Below are 16,783 nucleotides of genomic sequence, written 5' to 3'. Positions count from 1 at the left end.
GGCTCTCAGAGAACAAAAGCGATTCGTTATTTTCCTAGAAAGCTATCAGAGCCAATAAAGAATGCAGGTTTTCTCTGGAACATGATATCTTGTACTCACAACTGTAAGCATCAAAAATGCTCTCATGGGCAGAGGGTGAAGCAGCAACATTTTCGAGTATATTATTATTGACTAGTTAACTATTAGTTAGTAGCTACTGTTAGTTGATGTTATTGCATGACGAGATGTTCATGTACAGCAGCAGAATTCATTTCTCGAGGGGAATAAGGCCTCAGTAAACCACACCCGAATCAACGGGTATGGGTCGTTGACCCGTTGACTGCAGAAAAGTCCCGTATCCGTACCAATACCATGACCAGCAGGAAGTGGATTACCACACGTTTGCCCTGCCGCACGCAATCCGACTCTGCCCCGTACGGTGAGTAATGTAATATATGTAATACGTCGTCAGCTCAGCATAATTTGCAACCCGCCGAGGCCTGCCTGCCCCACCGCTGGCCTGCCATTCGGGGGCTTTTTTTCAGACATGGCGTCCTCGTTGGTGGCTTTTTGTTCCCCGCTGACTTCCCTTTTGCCCTTTTGTCCTTTTCCCTTGTCCTCGTTCTCTCTCATTTTTCTTTTTTTCCTTTTCTTTTTTCGTTTCCCTTTTCTCGCTTTCCATGTGTTTTTTGAAAACGCACAATTTTGAGATCTTGCGGTTTTAAGGTTCCCGACGGCAGCTGCTTTGACCAGTTGCTCATTGACTTTTCCCATCCCCTTGTCATCAAGTACCTTGATTTTAAACTCGTTGTCGTTTGCAAAAAAAAATAAAAAATAAAAATAAAAATAAAATAAATAAAATAAAAAGAAAGGAAAATACAGCAGAAAATAAAAACAAAAAAACAAACGAACAGGAGGAACGAAACTAAAGCAACTGCCAACAAGGGGGAAAAAAGCAGAAACAGAAAAAAAATTTTAATTAGAAATAAAATCAAAGAAAATAAAAAAACGAAAAAGCAAAAATTAGCCAGAACGGGAAAAGCCGACGACGACATCTCGATGCCTGAACCTGCGCGATAGATGTCTCATAGAGGACAAAAGAGCATTCCTTTCTTCCCAACAACGGGCGCAGACCGACCGTAAGCGTGGTCGCGGGCCAGAGAGCGCGAAAGGAGGAGCTGAAGCAGAAGAGGGGAACCAGGAGACCATCCCAATCCCTCCCTCGTCGGTTTGCAAATGCTTCAGGCGCCGCGAAGAAGGACCCCATATGACAAAGAAACACGGGGGAGGCGAACAATAGATCACAAAAGAAGGTGGTGCGATTTCCGGACAAATGTTCAACTGGCACACCAGCGTCGAACCGCCGCCTCAAGGAACTCCTGTATCTACCAGACACCAACATCAACACCCACATCAGCATCAGCATCAGCAGCATCAACAGCGCCAGCATCAGCACCAGCAGCAGCACCAGCAGCAACAGCAGCAGCAGCAGCAACAGCATCAGCACCAGCAGCACCAGCAGCATCAGCAACATCAACAACACCAGCAGCAGCAGCAGCAGCAGCAGCAGAGTCACCACAGCCCTTTGCAATGGCTCCCCGCGGCCCCTCCGCTCTCTAGGCCGCTGCCCAATACTCTCCCGCCCATCTCTGCCCTCCGCCCCACTAATAACTTCGCATCGAACGCCCAACATGACTCAGCCATCCTACAGACCCCCGCGTCCACTGACCCCTCGTTATCAGAGAGCCCCAGCGTTCGCGAGAACGCCGTTGCCGAGAGCGCAGTCGACCTTTCCCCTGAACCCGCATATGACCATCCTGCGCCCGGCCCCGAGCCCAGCTCTGACGATGCGGACGGTGTAGAAGGAGGATCCATATCGCGGCAGCAAGCAGGTCGTGTAGGGCCGGGACGAGGTGTGGATCTAGCCCTGTTGGAAAACGAGACACCCCGCAAGCACGGCAAGCGGCTGACGACGCGTGAGGAGACGGCGCTGTTTGAAATATGCAACAGGCACGCGGCTTCTTTTGGCGAGCGCAATCGTCTCTGCGAATGGTGGGTGAATGTGACGCAGGAGTTTACCGCGTCAGAGGGACATCCGTACTCGTGGCATAGCGTACGACGGAAAGTGGAGCTCGTGACGCAACAGCGTATTAAATTCCTTGCGGGCCTGGACGGGAAGAGGAGGGACGATCAGGCGGATGCAGCATGGAGCGCCGCCGTCGACTCCTGGATTCCGTCCTGGAAGCGGTTTCAGGAACAGGAGAACGAGCGCATCAATGCCAAGCAGGGCAAAAGGGGCCGCAAGAGGAAGTCAGTAGTTGACACTGAAGGGGTCGGGCTGGGATACCAACACATGTTGCCTCCTGGGTTCGAGACGATGTTTCCACCGTCATCAAAACCGTCCAAGCCCTCTCGAATGGACGCGCCTGCTGCCCTGCCTGCCACCACTGCGCCTTCCACCACAGCGGAGCCCATGCAGGCCCCTCCGCCTCAAAAGCAGCAGAAACAACATCAGAAGCAGCAGAAGCAGCAGCAGCAGCAGCAGCAGAAAAATCTTCCCGGGTCGATACCCGTTCAACCAACCCCGCAGCAGACAACCGTGCCCAACACAGCAGCAATCATGACCGCTGCGACCTCCTCCTCGTCCTCTTCAGGCGCAGTCGCCGCAGCAGAACCCGACGTCGGCGCCGCGATTCTAGAAACGCTATCAAAACTCAACAAGAACCTCGAAGCCGTATCGTCCCGCTCCCACCAGTCCAACGCCATGTCTCTAGCAGCTGCTGCTGCCGCTGCCGCCGGTGGCGCCCATCCCCTCCAACACCAGCACCAGCACCAGCACCAACAACAAAACCCTTCTCAAAACCCCACAATGACCAACCAGCCCCACGTTAGCCATAGTCGCACAGCAGCGACAGCAGCGGCAACCGGGGGCCCCGCCGCAGCGCCGCCGCCCGTTCAAACGCAGATTCCAGCGTCCACGCTGCACCAGCTAAAATCCGAGCTGCGCGCAGAGCTTCGACAGGAGATTCAGAAGGATCGCGCGCAACTGGAGGAGAAGCTGGATACGGTGCAGAGGACGCAGGAGATGATTCTGGAGCTGCTGCGGCAGGAGCCGCAGTAGATTTTATTTTCTTATTTTCTTCTATTTTTCCTTTTTTTTTTTTTTTTTATCGGGGAAACGGGTTGCTGGGCTGCTGATGGCTGCCGTGCCCTTGGTGACGATGCACTCACTCCCACAACTGCATGTGTATGTGACTTGGAAGAGAGGGATGGGATGGGATGGGATGGGGGTGCTTGGGCATTGGGGTGGTGGGGGATGGTGGTGATGGTGGTGGTGATGTTGGTGGTGATGGGGTGGGCTAGGAAAGAAGGGACGAACGCGTGAATAGGGGCGGAGGGAGGAATTGGATTTACTTATACATAGGTTATGACATTCGGGCAACCTTTAATGAATGAACGTTACGACCCCCTTTTTGTTTTCTGTTCTTATCTTTTTCTTTTTCTTTTTTCTTCTGCTTTCCTTCTCTTTTTTTTGCTTTGCATGCCGTCAATGGTTATTTTGGTTTTTATTCCCCCTTGTTTTTCTTTTGGCTTTTGGTGCTTGACAGCTGCAAGCTGCCTATTGCTGCTTCCCGCCTTTTATTATTTTGACAGCATTCTCCTTGATGTGACGATGAAAATGGGAACATGTAAATTGTAAATACTTATATCCTACGGCGCATGTATATGTCTATGTGTCTCTTGTGTCTGTGTCTATACTATATATATCCTCAAGTTATTATACCATTTTTTTCTTTTCGGTGGCCTTAGTGATGAGCGCGCCCGCTCTTTCAAAGCACCACTATTGTCGTTGTATTTCCTATTTTACCCTATTTCTTTTCTTTCTTTTTCTTTTCTCATCGCATGCGGACGGGTTGTGAGGGGGGAAGGAAAGGGGGGACGAAAGGGCTGGTAAGGAATATGGTGACATCTTTGTATATGGTATATATATAAATATACATTAGGAACATTATTATTATTATTATTATTATTATTATTATTATTATTATTATTATTATCATCATCATTGCTATTACCAATGTAATTGCTCTCATCTAAGACTAAAATATGCCATGATCACGAGGAATACAAGTGCTCTCCCGCTCTCCACTACTTAGTTAAGAGAACGATGATTTGCTCTCTTCATGCTGAAGGAGCTTGTGAAGTATGATAGTAAATAGTAACAGTAATATTGATCGGAATTAATCAGGAATAGGCGGTAAGGAGTCAGTCATACATTTTGCGGTTTTTATACTGTGGTTGGAGGAAATATAAAAAATAGAAGCCGGGGGGGGTTGGACGGAGAGAAAATATTGGAAAGACAGGGTTTTCTAGAACTTTTTCTTTTCCTTTCTATTTTTGCCCCCTTTTCAGTGGGAGTTGAGCTAGAAATACACAGCGGAGCGAGAGAAAACATTAAGACAGATGGAGGGTTACAAAAAGGAAGCGAAAAGGAGGAGGGGGTGGGGGGGGAGGAAAAGAAGAGAAAAAAAAAAGCAGGAATGCAATAAAACAAAAACATAGGCCGACGATCAGGTCAAGTGAATGAGAAAAAGAAAATAAAATGGAATGGAATGGAATTTCCAAGTAGCTTGCTTCCACACCACAGCCCATAAAAATCCAGTCCGTCGCTAGCGTTTTATGAGTTCTAGTTACAAGTGTTACACTCACCAATGAAGAAATAGAAGAAGTAGCTCAAAAGAGAATTTAAGGAAGACATAGTTGGGAGGAGGAGAGGTTAGGGTTTGTAAGTCTGCGTCGTCATTGTTGTTGTTGTTGTTGTTCTTGGTGGTGGTGGTGGTGGTGGTGGTGGTGGTGTTTAATAGTAGAAAGTCTCATCAACCGTTCGCCCACGAGTCCATGCTGGCTCACTGCCACGGACATATGTATCCTCAAACAAAATACGCGGCGTAGCATCGGGCTCGGTCATCAGCTCAGCCTCTGCAACCTCATCATCAACGTATTTCCTAGCATCCTTATCAATGGCCTTCAACTCCTCCTCACTCGTGACGCCCCAATCGAGCAGTTTCTGCTTAAGGCCTGCAATCGGATCGTTGGTGCTGCGCATCCGTTGGATCTCCTCTCGGGTGCGGTATGTGGTTCCGGGATCGGACATGGAGTGTCCGCCGTATCGGTAGGTGACGTATTCGAAGACAAGAGGACCCTTACCGGAGGTGGTGTATTCACGCCCGTATTGGACGGCAGCCTTGATCGCCAGGACGTCCATTCCGTTGATTTTCAGGCCGGGAATGTATTGGCCGCGCTTGTAGTAATCGGTAAGGGCTGCGGCGCGGTTGGCTGCGGTTCCCATGCCATATTTGTTATCTGGAAAGGAGTATGGCCATTTAGCATCGATGTTGTTAATCTCCAAATGGTATGTATGAAGCAAAGAGACTCACTTTCACAACCAAAAATGCAAGGCAGATTCCACAGCTTAGCCATGTTGAAGGCCTCGAAAACTTGACCTTGGTTGGATGCTCCATCACCATATAGAGCGATGGTAGTAGTTTTCTCATCATTGTATTGTTGCGCAAAAGCCAGACCAGCACCAACGGGGACCTGAGCTCCTACAATGCCGTTGCCCCCATAGAAGTTTTTGGCAAACATATGCATAGAGCCACCTTTTCCATATGCAATGCCCTCTCGGCGCCCGAGAAGTTCTCCGATAATAGATTTTACCGTTCCACCACGCAGAAGTGCAAAACCGTGGCATCGATAGGCAGTGATTAACTTATCGTCCTTAGTAATGGCGTGTTCAATCCCGGTCGCAACCGCTTCTTGTCCCGTCGACAAGTGGCAGAATCCTCGAATTTTCTTCTCTTTGTAGAGACGATCAGCGGCCATCTCCATTCGTCTGAGTCAATGTTAGACAAAGAGTATTAGAGCTAAACGGTGCAACAGCGCAACATAAAATACCTAATGGAAACCATATCACGATACATCTGTTTTAACTCCTGCTTCGTGGTCTCGAGGGTGTACGGAGGAGGGTCAAGCTCATATGTTTCGAAGCTCTCATCGGAGAGCTTGACTGTGAATGGTTTGTCCTCTTCCTGATGCAATAGAATATCGGTTAGATGCCCGCATAACTACAGATTGACAGGCAGGGTGCGAATAAAGCTATCGGGCACTTACGACGGGGATAGCTTCAGCATGCGCGGAAGCAGCATCGGTCGTGACGCTCCGCCTTAATACCGGAACGAAAGCCTTACGGCACAGAGGCGCAACCTGCCGCACCGGGGTTATTCTGGAAAGCATTGTGAAGTGAGACAAAGCCCAATGGCAAACAAGTGGGGGAGCAGGCACCGGAGGAAAGCGGAGGAGGAGGAGAGGCGGTGGATGCTGTTGCGGATGTTGGTGGTTTTTTCAAGTTTGAAGTTGTAGATCTCATTGTTGCATTGTTGGAGAACGTTGGGAAACCAACAGGAAGCACGCTAGGGTGTTTTGGGGCAAGGGCCAGATTATGTCACCGATTTAGCACGCGGGCTTGGCTTTGCTCGGCACCGCGGCTCCGTCATCGTCAACTACTCGTACTGCTTGACATTTCAACTTCAACAACATCATCGATGAAGGGAGTTGAATAGGACGCATGAAACCGTTTCTCACTTCGTCTGTGACTTTATTCGTTGGGTTTTCATGGATCAGAGTCTGAAAAACCACCATGGGTCGCAAACAGCCGCAAAGGAATCATCGGGTCTTACCATCATGTCCACATCCACGGGACCAACCATTTCCCCCAATTCTTTCTAACATACAGTATTCGCATTTTTTATCCCGGAGAAACAAAGCTAATGCTTCAAGGATTAAATGGGACTTTGGAGATCGAGAGAATCTACGGTCTTCAGTTTGGTTCATTCCAGTGGCCAGAAGTGGGTTCCTTGCACCCATCAAGGCGCTCCACTAATGCTCATAATTCATTAACAGCACATCATTGTTTGATAATATGTTTAGTGTCAATTTCGATCATTTCCTTCTCCAGGAACTACCATCATTATTTGTGATATTCGGGACAGTTATATGCGGGAGAATCCAGGGGTCAAATTGAAAGCTTACTCCGGCTTGACGAGTAAGATATTAGACGACGGCTCAAACATCCAACTTCTAGTCCTCCACGTCAGTTTCCCAGTCCGGCTTTATCCCTACGCTGAGCAATCCTGCGTCCGGAATGAGTTATAACCACTTACAATGCTCAGAGGTCCGTTGCAAACGCCATGTTTGCATTGAAAGCTACTCGTACATTAAAAACAAGAAGAATATTTTATTGATATGAACCTTCCACTGCCACTGGTACTCATAAGAATACTATTTAAGCAACACATGTCCCGCTGCCAGTTTCTAGTCTTCCTCCATCCTCTAACCCCTACCGTGCTTTGTCTTCAAACCCAAACCAGAACGGCTGCTTCACTGCTTCTGTGTTTCTTCTGCTCTTTTTTTCGGCTATATATCCTTATCGTACTGTTCCGAAACGAGACACGGAAAGGCGTAATCCGCCCATAGAGTGTGTGACTGCATATCTTTGGCCCAACAATTTTGTTGAAAACGCAATGGCCGGTAAGTATTGTTTAAGTTTCCTGTGTGCCCACCCCATATCTCTCAGGAAAACCTCCAATAACTATAGCCTGTAACTCATAGTATCAAGGTACGAATCTGCGAAAGATGATCTCCAGCGTGCTCTTGTCCGTGCGGCAGGACAAATATACAAGTATGAATCGAGACTCGGAATCGATAGTCAAGTTGTTAACGTTTTCGCAACCGGCTTTGTATATTCACTCTTGTCGAATAAGCCGCACCATCGCAATCTAACTAGGGAAATCGCCCTCGTTGGTTTTGAAGAGGATACGGAAATCCTCTCAATAGCGTCACAGTGTTTTGATAATACCCACTCCCTGAATGTTCCGCATCCTGGCTTCAGTGCCCCGAATTCTACCGCATGCAGAGCAGTAATGTCCGGGAGTTAGTACTCCAAGACGCTCTCATACCTGGACAAGAGCTGATCCTGTTTGAGAGTTTAAAATTAAGAGTATTCGCATTACCTATGCTTTTCGCAGTCGGCTGGACATCATCACTCTTCGAGGACCCCGACGATTCCTCCATGTTGACGGTAGAGTCTGCTGCCGACTATTTGTCCGTGTATCTTGACATGAAGGGGTTGACGTACTTAGGATTTGAATACCTTCGATCATGTCTGAAACGCTATGGCTTTGATCCGGATCTCGAATTTTACCACTGGCTGAATCAGATGTATTTTAAACGCTATGGTATTCCGTATGTTGTTCGCAGCGTTCCATATTCGTGAATCATTCAGATGACACGGGTTTTAAAATGACAATTACAATAATCAAAATCTGATTTAGTTATTTTATAAGTTTACCTCGAAGCATCATCTCTTGCCATGATAATTTGTGATTATATCGGGATAGAGCTCTTGAAGAGATCAAGTGGAGTACTAAAAACCTTACTATTCTTAGCTCTGTTTGCTATGTTGTAGGAAAGAGTATATTTCCTCAAAAATATACCATACTTGCTGCTATCTTTTGCATTGTGTGAACGGATGAATCAAGTCCAATCACAATGATTGATCTACAGAGGCATATTTTACTTGTAGTGAAGCACTTAATAAGAATATGCATGGAAAAGCACACTAACATATCACTTTGTCTCAGACTATCGTCTATGTCCATGCTTGCTCATAGCCAGAGAACTGGGAGACCAACCAAGACATAAATATTGACTTTGCAGGCCACAATCGGATTTAGCTTATTGTCTATCCAACATTTCCCAATTGATATTATCCGATACGGACAATGAGAAACAACCTATCTTGAGGGCGGGTTGTCCATGGAACCCCTCAAACTCCCAAGGGGCCATAAGCTCGTCAAAGAAAACCCTCAGGGGACACGGTCCAACTTCGTTCCGCTGATGGAAACTCGACGATACAATGAGTTTGGACATTGAGCGAAGCAGGGGGGTTACTACTTTACTAAACAGGAAATCGAAAAATGTAGATTAAGGACAGAGTTGCACTGGGAGGTCCATTTAGAGTCAGGAATTGGTTAATCCAAGCCAGAATGCCTGCTACCATACTTGCAGCACATTTTAATACATGGAAGAGAAGAACGGGAACGATCGAGCCGGGGATTGGATAGGTTTAAAAAATGATAATCAGCCATTAAGTCGCAAGGGAAAGAAGGAGAGTGAAGAGCTGATCCAAGTCATTTTCAATGAAAATCCGACTTTTTCCTTCCGTATATGTAATGCTCCGTTTTAAAAGATGCACGCACAAGACTGGAAAGGGAAAACAAAAATTACCCAACCACTGAGGTTGATATATTAACGGAATATAGGAAAATTGCGGATGTACTTTGTTGACAGCGTGGAAATGTAGATATACTAATGCCAAATTTCCAATTAGTTACTGAAAACGGAAGAACATCAACAAAAAATTTGATCACCAACACCTGGAATATCAGAATATACCAAATTAAGTGCCCATTATAAATGGAAAGTTAGAAAAGATATCTGCTTGTATAACGATACAAATATTTACCCTTGACAGATGTCAGCTGAATTCTATGAGAATGTTGTTGCAGTCCCTGAGATTGCAAAATTCACTAGCTGTAAAATGAAGAAAAAGAAGCACAAAAAAAGAAAAAACAAAACAAAAATTATCTATAGCTTTGGGTAACAGCTAAGACGGCTATCATTTGGGTTAGCCCCCACACAGTGATGGCACGTTAAGATGTTTTTCGGGTCCACCTTCTTCTTGATCTTGAGGAGGCGGTCGTAATTCTTTCGTCCCCAGAAGCTGTCGATATGATTTGGCTCGTAGGCATCGGCTTCGTTTTGATAGGCGCCGCCGTCCGGACTAATGTTGCGCAATGGCTGCACCATCTCGCTTGCCTGTCTGAAACGGTCAATAAAAAATTCGGGGGGATGTTCGGTCTGGCCATCAACATCCCAAGCTGTCTGCATCACAACATGCCAGATTGCCTTTCTCTGTATATTTTTATCATATGTTAGTTCTAGTGGGAATCACTAAGGAAAGGGAACAGGTGGGGAGAGAAAGAAGACTGAAATGATTACCCATGCAGGAGTGACGGATGCCTCTCCAGGGCCTCCAGGTTTGTCCGAGTTGGGCAAGTTAACCGCATAAGGCGTAACCATATTAAGACCGTAGCGCATCTCCGAAAGCACATCTATGAGTTCTCGTCGTTTGCCTTTATTTTTGAAATTCTTATCGGTAACAAGACGCGAGGCCTGTGCGATGGAAATACCGTTGACTAAGGAACCGAAGTATTGCATCACGGGGGTATTGGCGAATTCAAAGTAGTTTGCAACAGTGGTTACGTCCACCCCGAAGCGAAGCGTGCCATCATTACGAGGAAGGGCGAAGTCAATCAGTTCTTTCATGGACAGTTTTGCTTCGTCGAGGGTGAGTTTCGGCGTGATCGCCAACATGATGCTTGACCCGTCCCCGAGGCCAGCAACATATCCTCCCCAGCCGTCTTTTGCCCATTTTACACCATTTTCCACTAGTATAGTAGTCACATCCTTGTCTAAAGTAGCTTTAAATGCGATAACTGCCATCTTGTATGAGGAAAAGGTTCACGATTAGCATACATAGGAGCTATGATAGCGGAGCCGGGGGTCATTGATAGCATAAGGTTAACATACCTGCAAAGGAACTTCAGGGAAGACGCGGGTTGTGGTCTCTACTATCACACCAAAGGTGGCGCCGCCGCCACCACGGACAGCGAAGAAAATATCCTGGTTTTGGCATCGATTGGCAGTGACATAGGCCCCATTAGGTAGCACAACCTTAATTTGAAGGACATTATCAACACCGAGGCCATAGGCAGGGGAAAGCAGGCTATGGCCACCGCCAGTTATATAGCCTCCTGATGCCCCTACTGTCGGACAAGCTCCACCCAAAGCCTTAAAAAGTATAGTTAGTAAGGAAAGCCCGGTTTTTTTATACGATCACAAAACATGGAAATCGTGTCACTTACCATGTATCCGTTTTGGTGAGTAAACTCATATATGCCTTGAAATCCCTGGCCAGCGCCATATGTAATGGCAGGTCCAGAACACACGTCACAATTCTCCGCATGGAAATTTTTGTGCAACTTAATAGGGGGTTGGAGGTTGTGTGTCCTGTAGTAGGCAAAGACGAGTTGAGTTGGTTCAGAAAGTTAGACGCGAGAATGTACCAACGGAAATGGAAGCATTATCATCGTACCAGAGAGCCAAGCTGTGAGCGCCTGCGCTGCGGCCCTTGAAGTCGTGACCGGTATTCTTGACCACCAAAGGGATATTATGTTTTTCAGCGAACTTCAATCCAGCCTGGATATCCGAAACTTTGCGCACATCAATGTAATAGTCCGGTACGTTGCCTTGATAGCAGGTGGCATCATTCACCAACAATTTGGTGAGTGGACACCCATGTCCAGAAGTCATGCATGTTCCGTGGTATGGATTGTGATATCCTGCGGGCTGCGAGGTGATAAAATCGACATTGCGTCGGTTGTCCTGCGCGATCTTGCAAACTCCTTGGTCCGGAGTACGGAGGAGTGGCACGATCGCTGGCTCATACCTGAGGTAACAGGGTTCCGCAAGGGGCTGTAACACACCGAGACGGCCCTCAACACTTACATTGAGAGCTCGCCAGTCGGCATGAGAAACGCTGAAGATTTCAGCGACGGGGGATGCAAGCAATGGTAAAGCGTAGGCCAGCACCAGCACAAAGCTGGATTTTCGAGTAAACATAGCTCCCTTTGGTCAAGGAGATCGGTACCTGGTACATGGAAAGAATAAAATGAAGATGAAACTTAATTTCCCGAGGCTTGAATGCATTTATACATCGAAACAGACGTCTGCAGATGGAAGGAGGTCGTCCATGTCCAACCTACGTTTAGGACGGTTGGAGCGGGTCTAAATCGCCAAGCGACTAGATTTATAGATCTATCTTCAACCTGGTCCCTGTCTGACGCATGAAATCCTCAATAACCGAGCTGAACGAAATGATCAAAAGAGCCTGTTGATAGAGACAATAACTTCTTTCAAGCAAACCCTTCGACCAGTGTTTCCAGAAGTCGTTCAAAATTCGACAGTCTTGCAAGATTTCATTCGACGGCATGGCAAAACATTTCCATTATGCCTCAGAATGACTAGTATCTGTAACTGCAAAGTTCACTTAGCCTCAGCCACCTAACTAAGTATCCTGAAATCATAGAGTAGCTTGGCAGTCGGGTAAATGTTGTTTGAGAGCTTCCAGGGTTGAGCTGTCTGAATCGCGCGTCCTTGTTTTGAGACTGGCTCTGGCTTTGGTGAGAAGATGCCAATGGGACTAGCGAGCTTTGCTCTTTTTGGAAGGCCAAGTTCGACGCGAAATTGCTCTCCACCAACCCTCAGCCGTTCAACCACTGAGGGTAACCCTTGTTGCCTTCGAACTTGAGCTTGAACTCTGATATATCCTGGACGTCCATCGTCGGGGTCTTTAAGATTGATTCATGGAGGTAGATACGGGCCAAATACATATCAAGATCGATGGGATATGACCAACAGATATGTTTCCGCTCCTCCTCGGTTCAATCAAGGTAGGAATTCTCATGTGGCAGCAAATTGGTTTAAAATATGTCAATTGTGCGCCATTCCATTGGATCATGGATTCATGCATAGCACTTTCGAGAGGGGAAGAAGTCCTCAAAACCCAAGCGACAATACAATTCGTATAAACAAGTCATGGAACTGGCGGTTGAAATTTTATCCCCCTTCTGTGTTTTCACTATCCTGGAACGGTTCCATCCAGGATTGGTGGCGTATGAAGACGTCTCATCAGCTGTCAAATGTGGCGTTACTTTATCCAGCGAAGGATTGACGCTAACTGGGCCAACTCGCTTGAGGACAGAAACTTTGTGCAGACCAATAGATGAAAGAAAGATTCCCAAAGAACATCAGGGAAGACGAAATAATCCGAAAAGCCCTCCAATAGCAGGTTGAAGCATCCAGACTTAGAAAAAAGAAATACTTCCAAACGGAGAGAACGGCAATTGGCCAGATCGTTAGCCACGTTTTCGGCAAATTGAAGCCATTAGTTTGGCACTATCTCGGAGCCGCGTGCTCCGATTCTTGATGCGGATGGGGTCGAGTTTATTAAGAATTGCTAAGGACTTGAGAAGGCCTGTCCTTTGACAATCCAGCACCACGACACTTCGCTAAGCGAATGTGGCCTGGAGCCTGGAAGTTGGAGGAACGGGTCTCTTTGGTCGAGTCAAATCACCTTACTCCGTACATGAGCATCAAGTGCCGAATGCAAGAACCAATGTTCGTATCCTCTGGGAGTTCCATCGATTGGTTTTCCGTCGCCTGTTCTTTTGGAGCTTTTTGGGGAGTCAAGAGCAGCTCCTCACCGTGGACATGCTCACTCCTGCCAACCACTTCATCCTGACTCACCTGGCAGTGAGTTATATAAGCCAGTTTTCTACCACAGACCCACTGCGTGGTAATGTTGAGCAGGATAAATGCGTAGACCACATCGGTCTCTTTCGGAGCTTTCCAGGCACGGAAAAATGCGACCTCAGGGAAACAAGGGCATTGCACTCCCACGACGGCAAGTTAAAGGGGACCTTAACTTCTTACGCATTCCCCACTGTGGCACGATTGGGACTTCTCTTAGCACGCGGCGCCCTGAGCAATTCAACTCCCGAATGACAGCGCCACTGGAAGCGATGACCTTAGTCTCAGTTGGCTCATGAGAGAGCCTAGCACCCCAAACCTGCCTATATACGCGATGGCTCCGCGCTCCGCGCTCTTCTGGGGTGGTCTTACCGGGAACATACACTTCTGGTTGAAGAGCCTTTGGCAGTGTCATGCCATTGTCAAGACATTGACATCATCATTCGATCCCTCGATTGTTGCCTCTTCTTTTCAAGCAGGACGGGCCAGTAAGCAGCCGTCTGCCTCAGACGGTGTTGGATAAGTCAAAACTGAGGCACCTTCTGAGAACCCATACATATAATATTGTACCCAAAAGCGATGTTGAAAGGGGAAGTCGTCCTGACAACGGATGCATCAGCTATGGCTTGGCATGTCGCTTGAAGCATCCAACATCCTTTGCCTTGTTCCTCTCTCTCTCTTTTTATTTAATTTTTCTTTGCTTTCCGGGAACCGCACAATTTCTCCCTTGAAAATAAATAATGCTCTGAAGATTTCTTCCTTCCCTTCTTTTGAGTTTGCAATCTTCATTCTTGAAAGATACCATCGGTGGATTCAAAAAAAAAAAGGGGGGGGAGAAAAAAAAAACCACAGTGCAGCGAAAGGAAAATAATAGTTGGGAAAGTTAGATATGCGGCAGTGTCTGTCCGTTGGGGAACTAACTCTATCGCGGATAAATTGATAACGACTAACTCAAATATTAGAGCCCTTCGAATGTTCCCAGGGTTCTATCTGTGGAACACTCTCGGGTATCCGATCCACAGGGTCATCCCATGGTTCGGAGCTGTGGTAATCCGTGGCTTCATCCAGCACCCGCAGCAGTTGAGATCACCGAATATACAGTCCTATAATTGAACCAGACCAATCGGTTGAGGCTCTGGTGAATACACTGTCGGAGTACGTTGTTAGTTATATACCCAAGGTGCCGGATAGAATGGAGGACGACTGAACCTGTTCAGAAAGATAAACTATCAATGGCTCATGGATCCAGATCTAGATTTTGGAAACAGAGATCGGTCTGATCAGGGAAGCAGGAGTCCACAAGATATCGTTCCCACCGATCCGCTGATCTCACCGGCTCAATTATGTGGAAGACTGGACAGTGTCATGGGCTACATTCAAACATGGCACCTTGTCCAGCAAATACTCCCGATGTCAACGGAAAAGGCATTTGAAATGCATCCATTTTGTGGAAGCCTTGCTGAGAGCCCACAGGCCCGGACAGCCTATTGACCATGTATGGCAATGAGAGAAAAGAATAATGGATTTCCTTTAAGGGGCCTTTTTCAATGGCCAGTAGTGACTGGTGATAGACAGGACAGAACCTCAAGATCAGGTGCGAATCAGGTGGCGAATCAGTCTAAAGGTTTGCTGTGCTATATCTCTTTTGAATCACATCTAGGTTTTCTGCCTGCTGGAAATGACCAATGCCTCATGCCCCGACTATCCAAGAGTTTCAATCCATTGGAGCAAATGTTTTTTGTTTTGCAGCAGCACTTTTTTTACCCCTGTCAATCCTCTACCCCACGGCACGGCCTCCGGTTGGAGACTATCCTGAGCGCCCAAGCGCTTTGCAAGGCACGGTAGAAACTACTTTGGTCCGTCACATCCTCACATCCCCGGTATTATTCAAAAGAACCCTCAGACCCGTGTCTTGAAACAAACTAACGCCGAGCCATGCAACACTTTATTTCATCTTCGGATAGCATCCGGGACACCGGATAGGCTAAAATTTATTTTGTGAATATGATGACCAATGTTCCCGGCGGACTGGGTATACCGTCAAGAGACGTCATGTCATATCTTGAATGCATGAATCTAGCTCAATAATAATATTACGTATCACATAATTTACTTAGTTATCTGCCTCTCTTCCCTAATGCCTCGTAACTGCAGCGAATCGGCCCTATGAAACTTCATAATATTCGTGCCTTTTAAATATCCCTGATATCGATCGAGGTTAGTTTTCTCATTTCTGATAAGTCGGATATCAGGTTCTGACGGGTCATTCCATCGGCTCTCCAGAGTCAACATGTCACCGACATTGATCAGCCCTTTCTAATATTAGCCACCAAACACAAAGGGCAAGTAAGTTATCTTTTCTTAATTTCACACATTCCGGAAAGCAGTAAGTTATCCACAGCCAACTAATGCATATCCATCATCATCATGGCACATTGAAGACATTATTGATTGCATATTGCTCCTGCAAGCTAAATCCCGACTCTGCCAATTCAAAAGCGTTCATCTGCATCCACCCTAGGATTAGAACAGAACGGACAGCCTTTCCGCCCTCCCTCAGAGTTGGCATCCTGTCACTTGCACCGTCGCTATGGCATCGAAGGATCGATTGAACCACGACGCCGGGGAGGAGTTTTCTGCAGGTTTAAGGCCTGAGAATTTCCGTTCCCCCATGAGTTGAAGTAGGTGTCAGAAAAAGAAATAAATCCACTCACTGGTGGGTTTCTGGGGAACAAATCCGGAAGGCCAATGCATGAGCAATTTTGCATCCATTTGATACAATATATCATGAATTTTTTTTCTTTCTTTTTCTTTTCTTTTCTTTTCCTTCGTTCTTTCTTTCTTTCTTTTTTTTTTTTTTGCAAACTAGTTAGAGTTCCTTGACTTATCAGGCAAAATTATTATTCAGTACGCAACAAACTATTTGCTAACCTTTAGTTGTCGAGAAGTACTGGTTTGTAAATAGACGTCATCGCCATATATATCGCTTATCATACTAGTAGTTTACTCAGGACCCCGGCGTTCTAGAGCAAATGCTTCCTCCGTGGCATACTTTCATGAAGACCGACCCTCCATAGAGCACTGACTCACAATTCTCCGAGCCTCCTAAAATCAAAAATGGGTAACTATACCTAACGTTAGTTACCTCCTTCTTTACCTCGAACCCCACTGCCCGAACCGTGCCCCGTTTATTCACGGACCACCACCGGCGGCCGCCCCTCCCCCCATCTCAACCTCCCGTGCACTTATACCACGGATGTCGAACATCAATGAAAAAAAACCCATCAAAAACTGAAAAAAATGAGTTCAAGGA

General features: G+C 46.7%; 6 protein-coding genes across 6 annotated transcripts; 3 read left to right on the top strand and 3 right to left on the bottom strand.

Annotated features, from left to right (window-relative positions):
- Nucleotides 1-1,312: 1,312 nt before the first annotated feature.
- Nucleotides 1,313-3,100, top strand: HCBG_07873 (uncharacterized protein; the record flags this gene model as incomplete). The annotated part of the gene is made up of 1 exon (XM_045434922.1): nt 1,313-3,100. One exon carries the CDS (start codon nt 1,313-1,315, stop codon nt 3,098-3,100), a length of 1,788 nt encoding a protein of 595 aa, XP_045284228.1.
- A 1,737-nt stretch (nt 3,101-4,837) lies between these two features.
- Nucleotides 4,838-6,365, bottom strand: HCBG_07872 (pyruvate dehydrogenase; the record flags this gene model as incomplete). The annotated part of the gene is made up of 4 exons (XM_045434921.1): nt 4,838-5,343; nt 5,418-5,872; nt 5,935-6,068; nt 6,151-6,365. The coding sequence occupies 4 exons, from the start codon at nt 6,271-6,273 to the stop codon at nt 4,838-4,840; spliced, it is 1,218 nt and encodes a 405-aa protein (XP_045284227.1).
- Nucleotides 6,366-6,676: 311 nt separating this feature from the next.
- Nucleotides 6,677-7,191, top strand: HCBG_07871 (uncharacterized protein; the record flags this gene model as incomplete). The annotated part of the gene is made up of 2 exons (XM_045434920.1): nt 6,677-6,884; nt 6,995-7,191. The coding sequence occupies 2 exons, from the start codon at nt 6,677-6,679 to the stop codon at nt 7,189-7,191; spliced, it is 405 nt and encodes a 134-aa protein (XP_045284226.1).
- Nucleotides 7,192-7,559: 368 nt separating this feature from the next.
- Nucleotides 7,560-8,311, top strand: HCBG_07870 (uncharacterized protein; the record flags this gene model as incomplete). Its single annotated transcript, XM_045434919.1, has 3 exons — nt 7,560-7,566; nt 7,648-7,775; nt 7,928-8,311. The coding sequence occupies 3 exons, from the start codon at nt 7,560-7,562 to the stop codon at nt 8,309-8,311; spliced, it is 519 nt and encodes a 172-aa protein (XP_045284225.1).
- Nucleotides 8,312-9,684: 1,373 nt separating this feature from the next.
- HCBG_07869 (FAD binding domain-containing protein) lies at nt 9,685-11,781 on the bottom strand (the record flags this gene model as incomplete). Its single annotated transcript, XM_045434918.1, has 6 exons — nt 9,685-10,011; nt 10,099-10,602; nt 10,690-10,950; nt 11,025-11,169; nt 11,255-11,634; nt 11,668-11,781. 6 exons carry the CDS (start codon nt 11,779-11,781, stop codon nt 9,685-9,687), a joined length of 1,731 nt encoding a protein of 576 aa, XP_045284224.1.
- A 441-nt stretch (nt 11,782-12,222) lies between these two features.
- On the bottom strand, nt 12,223-13,885 carry HCBG_07868 (uncharacterized protein; the record flags this gene model as incomplete). The annotated part of the gene is made up of 5 exons (XM_045434917.1): nt 12,223-12,509; nt 13,085-13,229; nt 13,300-13,467; nt 13,507-13,613; nt 13,654-13,885. 5 exons carry the CDS (start codon nt 13,883-13,885, stop codon nt 12,223-12,225), a joined length of 939 nt encoding a protein of 312 aa, XP_045284223.1.
- Between the last annotated feature and the right edge of the window lie 2,898 nt (nt 13,886-16,783).

The sequence above is a fragment of the Histoplasma capsulatum genome, assembly GCF_000150115.1.
Source record: "Histoplasma capsulatum G186AR genomic scaffold supercont2.14, whole genome shotgun sequence".
NCBI lineage: Eukaryota > Fungi > Ascomycota > Eurotiomycetes > Onygenales > Ajellomycetaceae > Histoplasma > Histoplasma capsulatum.
Note: the sequence above shows the minus strand (reverse complement) of the source record. Positions and strands in the feature narration are given on the sequence as shown.